This window comes from Gekko japonicus, unplaced genomic scaffold (assembly GCF_001447785.1).
Source record: "Gekko japonicus isolate JY-2015 unplaced genomic scaffold, Gekko_japonicus_V1.1 scaffold143, whole genome shotgun sequence".
NCBI lineage: Eukaryota > Metazoa > Chordata > Lepidosauria > Squamata > Gekkonidae > Gekko > Gekko japonicus.
The window spans coordinates 1,739,113-1,750,039 of record NW_015175974.1 but is presented as its reverse complement, the minus strand read 5'-3'; the positions used below and the strand labels follow the sequence as shown (position 1 = coordinate 1,750,039).

Sequence of the window (10,927 nt, the reverse complement as noted above, 5' to 3'; positions counted from 1 at the left end):
AGAGCCTGGGGAGGGCAGGGTTTGGGGTGCAGAGGGACTTCAGCAGGGTATAATGCCAGAGTCCACTGCCCAAAGCAGCCATTGTAATAGCTGGGAAATTTTCTGTAGGGGAAATGATGTGCTGTGGCTGGGGAACACGGTGATTTCTGGGAGATCTCCAGGCCACACAGGGAGACTGGCAACTCCAGTGACCGTTTAATGGAAAATTGGGATATGTATTTTACCTCAGGACACATTCAATGACTTGCAACAACAAACTGTTTAGAATGCTAGAGGCAAAGGCCAATCAGCCTGCATATGTGTTCCAACTGGCTATTGGGGGGAGAGGAACAGCAAACTGTTTAGAATACTGGAGGCGAGACTCAGGCAACGCAGCCAGTGGATAGGGACAGCTTCTGAGTGACAGATTAGGGAGCGAACTGATTTGGGAGCGTGTGGAATGCTCAGGAGAGTCCATGACCAAAACAGAATTATTATACAGAGAGATATACTAAAAGACCTGCATAAATCTGATAGCAGCATATTCTTTTACTGGCATTGAAGGATAAAATTAATATGCTTTAAGTATATCAGCTTCCTATCTCATCAGCAGTGTATCAGTTTTTTAAAAAATGTATGCTTGTTATGTTGAAGATGAAGGTCAGAAAACTGATGTAGTTAGGATTGCCAGAAAAAACTGTCAGAATGTGTGTGTGGGGTGGGTGGGTGGGTGGGTGGGGAGATTCTTTAGTGCTAGTATGATGCAATATAAAGTTTGTATTGAAGAAAATAGGCAAATATATTTACATCGAAGAATGCTTTGTCACTGGCATGCTTTGGAGCGCCAATTGTTGGTGAAGCTGGAATTACAGTTTCTACTTCTGCAAGGTCGATATGCCCCTTACAGCATGCATCTTCCACAGAGTCATAATACCTTAGCTATAAAAAAAAGAAAATAATTAATCTGTTATCAATAACAAACACAAAGTTTTAGAATCTGCTACTTAATTATCATATCTTTCACAGACTTCACACCACTGGAACATACCCTTGTACTAAGGCTGCCAAGTTCAGGTTGGGGAATTCCTGGATATTTGGGGATGAAGCCAGTGAAGGGTACGGTTTGGGGAAGGATTTCCAATGGTGGTAATGCCACAGAGTCCATCTTCCAAAAAAGCCATTTTCTCCATGGAACCTATCTCTGTCATCTGGAGATCAGCTGTCATTCCAGGAGACCTCAGGGCCTCACTTGGAGGTTGGCCACCAGTGTTCCATCTAAGCTGAGTTAGTGTGAGCTAGCTCACAGTTTTTTTAGGCTCCAGCTCACACATTCTTGACTCAGCTCAGGAAGGAGGGCTCCAGAGCAAACTAATTTATGCGGTAGCCAACTCGCTCACTCACAACCAATGTTCCCTCTAAGCTGTGGAGTCTTGTGAGCAAAAATTCAACCTTATGAGCTACTGGCTTTAAAGTTGTGAGCAAGCAATTTGGCTACTGCATAAATCAGTTTGCTTTGGAGCCATCCTTTCTGAGCCAAGACAAAAATGTGTGAGCTGGAGGCTAAAAAACTGTGAGCTAGCTCACACTGACTCAGCTTAGAGGGAACACTGCTCACAACTTTAATGCCAGTAGCTCACAAAGTAGAGTTTTTGCTCACAAGACTCCACAGCTTTGTCGGCAACCCTACCCTTTACAGACATAGGAAGTACAATTGCTATTTTCCTGTTTCCACTTGGAGAGAGGATGGTGCTCTGATGACTGGGTACTCTCCTACCCACAGCCACTGGAGGCAAGAAATAGGTTGTTCCTTCGGTTTCCAGTGGGAAGGAAGTTCTTCAGTTCTGTTTCTTCCCTACTCCTGAGAGAGTGGGGCAAGAAAATGTATTTGCTTACTTCATCCATACTCCACCTTTCTTCCCAGTGGGGACTCAAGGTGGTTTACATCATTCTCCTCTCCATTTTATCCTCACAGCAACAAGGTCACCTAGCAAGCTTCCATGGCAGAGTGGGGATTCGAACCTGGTTCCTAGTCAAGCACTTGAACCACTAAACCACACATGTTTCCTTGTTGAGCTCTTAGGTTGCTCTTTCATTACTGTGCCTTTTAGGGATCCCAAGTCCCCCTGGGGGGCAGGGAAACCCCCACCCCAGAGGTCCGTTCCCCGGCGCCGCCGGATTGGGCCCCGGGGGGAACTCCACCCCAACATGCGCGTCACCCGGAAGTGACGTGGGCACGCTGGGGGTGGAACCATGGCCATACAAGGGAAAACTCTATGGTTTTCCCTTGTATGGTCATGGCCCCGCCCCCAGTGTGTCTGGCGTCCTCCCGTCACTTCTGGGTGACGTGCGTGCGGCGCGCGCTTTGCGCACGTGCACAAGACGCCAGCCGGGAGCCCCCCGCTCCTGGCGAAGATAGACTTGGCAACCCTAGTGCCTTTACTTCTAGATCTGTCTACTCCTCTGCTCTACGAAACAACCCCCCCCAGCTTCTTTTCTACTACTTTCACTTTCTGTTTCTTTGCACTCTCTGACTCAGCCACAGTGATCGCCCCAGCAGCTTCCTCACCTGCTGCGTCAAATGCTGCAGCGTCCTGAGCAGAAGAAATGGAGACACTTATTCCCTGACTGCAAGGCAAGAGGGCCACACAAGCCTGTGCCTCTTCCTGCCCTTCCGCACCAGCTACGGAAGAGTCACGAACAAGCCCCTCAGGCTCCAATCCAGTTGCATTTTGGCAGAAAAAAAATCAAATGCACACCAGGGAGGTCTGCAAATATCATGGAGACTCTGCAGTGGCTAGTATCACTGGGAAAGGGGCGTGCTCTAAGGTGGGGTCTCCCTGCAATGTTTCTGAATTGGGAGGGAGGCATGTTAGTCCCTACAGAACTCTAGGCATGGATGGAACACTTTGTCATTGCCCAGTGGAATCACAGAGGGAGGTACCCTTGAAGAGATCCAGACATACTCCCCCCCTTCCCATGTTCCCCAGAAGCAATATTCTTTCCAGTGGGACCCCAGCAACAAAGAGCCAACCACCCTGGCCTGCTAAGGCAGCCATGAAAGGCCCAGCAGCCTCACCACGAACAGCCTCATCCTCAGGGGTCGTTTCATAGAAAAAGAGCTAGGGGAACTCATTAGCATAACTCATTAGCATATGCCACACCCCCTGACATCACCGGAAGTGTGCCATAAGGTCACACCCCCCGCCCCCAATGGTCCCGGCCGCCGCCACCAGCCTTGCAGCTCCACTGCCGAGCCCCATGAGGGGCCCGGCGGTGGACCTGCAAGGCTGGCGGGAGTGCATGGAAGCCTGGCCCCAGGCAGGCAGGGGTGGGGAGAGGCAGGGAGGAAGCAACTTACCCTCCCTCTTCTCCTGCCTCCTCCTGGCTGAATGAGGGCCGGAAGTGGGGCGGCCGGAAGCAGGGGGCGGGGCTTCGTCATGTGCCCCGCCCCCCGTACCTCACCCGGGGGAACTCTGATCCCCCGCGATCCCCCCTGAAATGACCTCTGCTCATCCTCCTCATCTTTCAGTTCAGATGAGGAGTATTCTGTAATTGACTTGGCGCACTCTGACCATCACTCAGCCAGGAGGAAGGAAAATTGTCTGAGGACAAAGAGTCCCTCAAGCCCAGAGCATCAATGGCTGTTTTCCCCAGAGGAACTCCTCTTGCTCCTCTAGAGAGCTCTAAAGATCCTATAGCTCTCAGCTCCCAAAGGAGACCAGCCACAGGATGCAAAAGATAAAAAATTAGATTAAGGGGAAACGGAAATTCTGTCAGACTGCAGGGAGCTAAGCTTCATTTCCCCATTTCCCAGGTTCTTTACTACAGAGATCAAAGAAGAGCAGGCCACCCATTCCCTCACAGATTTCATGCTGGGAGCCTTCATTATTTTCCTCCAAAGGTCACTAGGCTATTAAAACTTCTAGTGGTGAACACCTCTGTAGCTAATCTGGCCTCAAGAGTACCCCTCGCAAAGGCGGGAGACAGATACTTTAGAGACACTTCCAGCTGGAAGAGCAATGCAGTGCTGCACTTATCCCGTGAAGACATGGGCTTTGGCAATTAAAGCTTCCACAGTCATGTCCCTTATAGCCAGGTTTATAATTTATACAGGTGCATTATGGGTTTAAAAGATGAGCAGAAAGGTACCGGCTGAATATTAGGAAACATTTTTACAGTAAGAATTGTTCAGCAGTGGATTTGGCTGCCTATGGAGGTGGTGAGCTCCCCCTCACTGGCAATCTTTAAGCAGCAGCTGGACAAACACTTGTCAGGGATGCTTTAGGCTGATCTTGTACTAAACAGGTGGTTGGACTAGATGGCCTGTATGACCCCTTCCAACTCTATGATTCTAATGTTCCCATATGTTTGTAATTCTTAGGGTTGCCAAATGGGCCAACGTTGCTGACGTTGGGGTGTGGCCGAGCTCATCGGGGGGAAAACCATATGGGTTTCCCCCCGACGAGCCCGGCCACGTCCCCAACGTCAGCAACGTTGCACGTCACTTCTGGTAATGTGCGCGTCGTCCCAAACTCCCGGACACCGGCAAGGCTCCCCCGCTCCCAGGGGTGAGTCAATTTGGCAACCCTAGTAATTTTTCATTGCAATAGAAGAATTTTGAAGTTGGTCTGCTATTGTTTCATGGACTGAACATCATTAAAATACTGCTTTAGTCATTAAAATGCACCTTTAAAATTATGCATACAAAATAAACACACAGCTAAAGTGTGTACATTGTATTCAGTGTACCCATGGAATCATAATGCACTGTGGTTCCTCATCCTCCTGTCTTTCTTACATTTTCATCCAGCTGATTTCAAGCTTTTTCCCTTAAGGATGTTACAAATCCTATTTTTTTAAAAAATATATATTTTTGCAATGCGCATCTTCTCATAATTACTACTCATCCTTTCTGTTGAACCAGTTCTTTATTAATAACACAGTTATTTATGTAACATAAAAGTATTTACAATACATATTTTTACCTGATGTTTGGTAACGTCTAGGACGAACCAGCGAGGTTTCCAGCCTTTTAACAAAGCTCCTCTTTTGTAAAGTGTACCTTCAAATGACCTAGAAGAAAGAGAAATACATAATATGCATTTAGTGCCAAGCAACAAAAAAGGCATACTTATATAGGTGACTAATTCATATCTTTAGGCCTTTGAGAAGGAGCCGCCACCGCCACTATACCACCAGCGCACCGCCATCACAAAGGTATGGATACCATCAGGGTGCTAGACGGCCCTGGGACGAAGACTGGATGGCAGCGTCGCTTTGGAACTTACATCATTGTTCTGGGTCTATCTTGCCAGAACCCATCTTGGAATCATGGACATTTGGAGCACCAGCACTTTACCGTATTATTGTATTGTTTTATCTTGTTTTTAACTGTTTTAAGCATGGCCTCGAGCCCTAATTGTTAGCCACCCTGAGCCTGAGGGGAGGGCGGGATATAAATCAATAAATCAATAAATAAATAACCATAAATTATTAGCATTATAGGTAAAGGTTCCCTTGCTCGAAAGCCAGTCGAGTCCAACTCTAGGGTTGCGGTGCTCATCTCCGTTTCAAAGCCGAAGAGCCAGCCCTGTCCGAAGACATTTCCGTGGTCATGTGGCCGGCATGACTAAACCCCAAGGCGCACGGAACGCTGTTACCTTCCCACTGAAGTGGTACCTATTTATCTACTTGCAATTTCTTGCTTTCGAACTGCTAGGTTGGCAGGAGCTGGAACTAGAGATGGGAGCTCATTCCATCATGCAGCACCCGGGTCTCGAACTGCTGAACTACCGACCTTCCACAGCCTGCAGTTCAGCGTCTTAACCACTTGAGCCACCTTTCCCTATTATTTCATTAAGAATGAAATAGTCAATTCCACTGCTGGTCAATTGGCCGTAACAATACATTTGATTTGATTTGCTTTAGAACAGTCACTTTTTGGCTCATCGCCATTTCTTCTATATGGCACAGTAGCAGTTTCCTTAGTGACCAGTCAATACGTTAGAGGTAATGTGATTCATGGATACAAAATGCCTTATTTAAAGTATTTTATTTATTACAAAGAGAGCTGTTTTGGATTAGGTTACATCCAGCAGTCATTTTCAGTGACAAACAATAATTTCTGTTAGCGGACTGGGGCTTGCTTACCTCCCCCATTCTGCTGCAGCCCAAAATGCTCTCTGGAAATGCTGCTCCCAGGAGACAAGGGGCCCCCAGGAGCAGCATAAGGGGCAAGCTGGAGGTCTGCAGTGGGAGGGAGAATCCATGAAAATATACTACTAGATAAAGCCCACTGTGTGCGCGTCTGAATGTGTATCTATTTCTTTATTCTTAATTTTGCTGAAGCAAGTTATTTCATGCACTAGCATCTCACACCAATGTACGGGATTATAGATAAGATGGAAATGAAAACGAAAACCTGGTTTAAAGGTATCTTTTAATTCAAAAGGATAAGAAGCCAGAAGACATCCACGGGGAAGGGCTCCTCGAGTCTAGCATTTCCCCCAAATACATTGAAAAGAGGATAAAGAAAACACTCCAACCATGCACCTGTTTTACTAGCTACATTGTTTTACTAGCCTCATCGCTTTTCTGATATCTGATGAAACTGCATTTTGAAATATTAGATTACAAAAGTGAAAACAAGACATCTGTTTACACTCAAATTACCTATTTTCATAATTTTTTGATGTGAATTGATTGTACAGCGTAGTTACTCTTCTTTCTACACCATTGGAGGGTGAAGCGTTGGTGCTTTGCTCATCACCCAGTCCGCTGTCGGGCAGATGCAGCAAAGACCTCTTCTGATAGGAATGCAGATTGGCAGACATTATTGATGAGGATCCAGAAGGATGTCTCCGATGCTTTAAAAGGTAAGATAAAATTTCAAGAAGTTTAGCTAGGAGGATTAGCAAACGTTCTGAACAGCCACTTCCAAAAGTAGGATGACTTGCTTTTAAAATTAGAACAGCGATGACCATTAAAAACTGCTTTTGGCAAAAACATGAACAGATACACAAACTCCATAGACTGAATTCATAGCTGAGGATGCAGAACGCTGTAGTTGGTCCCATTAGATAAGATGTAAAAAGATATTTCATACGTCATGCTACTGTGGATACATATTTTACTCTCTTTAGAAGCGTACTCATGAGATAATTCTGAATTTCATTTTTCTAATTCAGTGGCTAATGAACGTAATTAAGTAATTTGTTCCTAGCAGTAAGCACAATGATACATCAAATGCAGTCTGAGAAACACATTAGATGCATCAACTATAATGGCATGTAACAAACGGTAGTTATTGTTTTTAAGACTCTGATTAAATTAAGTATACTTTTGCAGGATGTTGCCATGTTAAACCATCTTCCTATGTTACTATTTTAGTGTACGAATGAGCCCTACACAGAGGTGAAAAAAAGATGCTGATCTCCGAGTGATACACGTGGATAGGACAAAAGTTGAAGACAGGAAGTAGGAATGAGGAAGAGCAGGGCTATTTTTGGGCAGGAACGCACAGGAACGGAGTTCCGGCTGGCTCCCAAGTTGACCACGCCCAGCAGGAAATCATTAGCATAATGGGCCACACCCAACAGCAGAAACTCATTAGGATTACTCATTAGGATTGGCTACATTAGGGGTGTGGCCTAACATGCAAAGGAGTTCCTGCTACAAAAAAAGCCCTAGGTTTTGACAACAAACAAGGTAAACAGAATAAGAAGCAAAAGGTGGGTGTGGCTGGATGACAACACTTCTGGTAACATGGGGGGGTGGCCTAATATGCTAATGAGCTATGCTCTCATGGGTGTGGCTGGATATGCTAATGAGTTTCTGTTGTTGGGTGTGGCCTATTATGCTAATGAGTTGCTGCTGGGCTTTTTCTACCAAAAAAGCCCTGAGGAAGAGGATGAGGTGGTTGCATACAGAAAACGCCTGCGAGCCTCTGGTAGATCGGGAAAGTTTTGTGGAAGAAACGAGTTTGAAATTAAATTTCAGAGGATGGGGAGAAAGGGACTGTTGTGACATGAAAGATGAGAGGATCGAACACATGCCAAGTGTATGTAACAGCAAGGGCAGAGGGAGAGGGCCAATGTTCCCTCTGAGCTGTGGAGTCGTGAGCAAAAATTCTACTTTGTGAGCCACTGTCATCAAATTGGTGAGCGAGAGATTTGGCTACTGCATCAATTAGCTTGCTCTGGAGCCCGTCCTTCCTGAGCTACGACAATAACGTGTGAGCTGGAGGCTAAAATTTTTTTGAACTAGCTCACACTAACTCAGCTTAGAGGGAACAGTGGAGAGGGACAGCTTTTAAATCTTAAGAACGGGAGTGTGAGGGAGACGGCACAGTGTTCCCTGCCGCTATCAAAAGGCATCGCAAGTGATTGAAAGGAGAGTGATAATAACTAGAAAAGCTGGTTCAGGAGGAGAGGTAAAGATGACAGCTGCACAAATAGGTTCTTCTGTACCTTGAGGAAAAGGAAGGCGAGACACTGAAGATGCTTAAAAAGTCAGTAAGAGGGTAGATAGATGAGAAAAAAAAGATGACTCAAATGTTGCCTATCTACAGGACCAGGAGAAAGGCCACTGTTACTAACTGACAGGGTTTTTACACATGTACAGGGTTTTAGGTAGAAGAAGCAGAGGGCCCACAAGGACTTGTGGGGGACATCTTATTTCCCATGCCCCACTATTTCCTGCTTCCCTTTTCTGAAAGCCCCCATAGTCTTTTGTCTTTTCCTGCTCCCCCCCGCCCGCCCCCAAGAAATCTACCTTTATCTGCCTCCTGTTTTCAGCTTTCCCTCCTTCCCTCCCTGGCAGCCTGTTCCTGGGAAAACTCTGGGCAAGTTGGATACTGCTAGTCGCTAAGCTGGGCCCAGTGTTGCATCGTGGAGAACCTGCAAGGACTGGTGGGGAAAACCTCCCTTTCCCTAGTATCCCCTGGTATTATTTGTTGAAGAGCACCTTCTAACACTTACATTGTCGTGTCTGGTATCTTCTTTAACATTCACTTTGACTTTTTCCCACAATGGCTGCCACCTTTCTGGGCTTTGGTTTAACTTGGTCTCCAATCTTTCAATTTCCTGAAAAACGCAAAGGAGTTTTCCTGAGGTTAAACGCTTCTGATGGTTTATGTCTGTATAATTCAAATGCTATAACCACTTGTCATGGTGGGAAAAAAGGATGATGATTTTTATTTATTTATTAGTTCAATTTATACCCCAACCTCCCCGCAAAGTAGGCTCAGGGGAGCTTACATAAAGCGCATATATAAATACAGTTAAAATTATACCTAAAACAAGCATAAATCCTATGTAAAACGGTCATAAACATTTCGTAAAGTGCCGGAGCAATACTCAAGTAAAGTGCAAGAGGAAGTGATGGTCCAGATAGTATTCTCAGATCATCTCAAATTGATCAACTAATTTCTGTGGCGAGGTGGCTGAAGATAGTAAAGTCAGGGCACAGGGTCACTCCTCGGTATTTAGGCAGCTCCTAGTCAAAAGCCTGGTGGAAGAGCTCCATTTTACAGGCCCTGTGGAACTGTAGTAGGTCCCGCAGGACCCTGATCTCCTCTGGGAGCTCGTTCCACCAGTATGAAGCCGCCACCGAGAAGGCCCTGGCTGCCGCCAACCTAACATCTTTGAGGCCTGGGGGGGGGCAGCCGTTTTTGGGCCCCTGGACGCAGTGCTCTCAAGGGGAACTTATGGGGAAAGGTGGTCCCTCAGGTATGCCGGACTATAAAGGGCTTTAAAGGTCAAAACCAGCACCCTGAAGCGAAGCCAGTATGCTATTGGCAGCCAGTGCAATGCTTTTAGCATAGGCTGGATGTGCTCCCATATAGAGAGACCCATCAACAGCCTGGCCGCAGCATTTTGCACCCGCTGCAGCTTCCAGATTTGGGACAAGGGCAGCCCCATGTACAGAGCATTACAGTAGTCTAGTCTCGAAGTGACCATTGCATGGATCACTGTTGCCAAGTCGCTGCATTTGAGGAAGGGAAACAACTGCCTGACCAGCTGGAGATGATAGAAGGCTGACCTGGCAGTGACTGCTACCTGGGCCTCCATTGTTAAAGAGGCACCCAGGAGCACTCCCAAACTCCTAACCTCCGTCGCTGGCACCAATGGAACCCCATCGAAGGTTGGAAGTGGGATCCCTACCCTCGGGCCACCTCAGCTCAGCACAGGACCTCCGTCGGATTCAGTTTCAGTAGACTCAGTCTAAGCCAATCAGCCACGGCTTGTAACGCCCGGTCCAGATCTTCCGGTGTAGACTGGCCACCCAACAACAGAGCTGGGTATCATCTGCATATTGGTGACACCCCAGCCCGTGCCTCTGGGCAAGGGGGCGCATGTAGATGTTGAACAGCATCAGGGAAAGTACCACCCCTTGAGGCACACCACAGGTCAGTTGGTGCCTTCAGGACAGCTGTTCCCCTAGTGCCACCCTTTGTCCCCGGCACTGAAGAAAGGATGCGAGCCATTGCAAGGCAAGCCCCTCAATTCCAGAGTTGGCGAGGTGGTGGATCAGTAGCTGATGGTTGACCTTGCCGAATGCTACCGACAGGTCCAACAACAACAGTAGGGCAAATAGGGCAAGTTGGAAACCGGCCGGTAATTAGCCAATTCGGCCGGATCCAAAGATGGTTTTTTTAAGAGGACCATGGCCCCCTTAAGTGTCCCAGGGAACTGACTTCCGGTTTCGACGCGACGACGGGCGGGCGGGAGCTCGATGGGCTCCGAGCCACCCGACCCGTTATTGCTTTTTTCGGTCCCCCCAGCAACGGGGAGAGTCCGACCAGCACTCTCAGACAGATTGCAGGAGCAGGGGGCTTTTTCTGGCCCCTCCCGCGACCTGGCAAATTGCGGGGGGGTGACCGGCTATGCCCCGAAGCAGGAGCGATAACAGGGGAGAACATGACTTCCGTGTTCGACCTAGACGCAGC

The 10,927-nt window shown here is 47.3% G+C and overlaps 1 protein-coding gene across 1 annotated transcript in view; it reads right to left on the bottom strand.

Moving 5' to 3' along the window:
- The window catches only part of SBF2 (SET binding factor 2), a 339,576-nt gene that overhangs the window by 2,721 nt on the left and 325,928 nt on the right, over positions 1-10,927 (bottom strand). Inside the window, exons 38-41 of the mRNA XM_015426108.1 lie at positions 8,958-9,062; positions 6,652-6,845; positions 4,965-5,052; positions 787-918 (exon numbers count right to left, since the gene is read on the bottom strand). Of these exons, the coding sequence (XP_015281594.1) occupies positions 787-918; positions 4,965-5,052; positions 6,652-6,845; positions 8,958-9,062 (519 nt within the window). The remainder of the gene's footprint in view (positions 1-786; positions 919-4,964; positions 5,053-6,651; positions 6,846-8,957; positions 9,063-10,927) is intronic.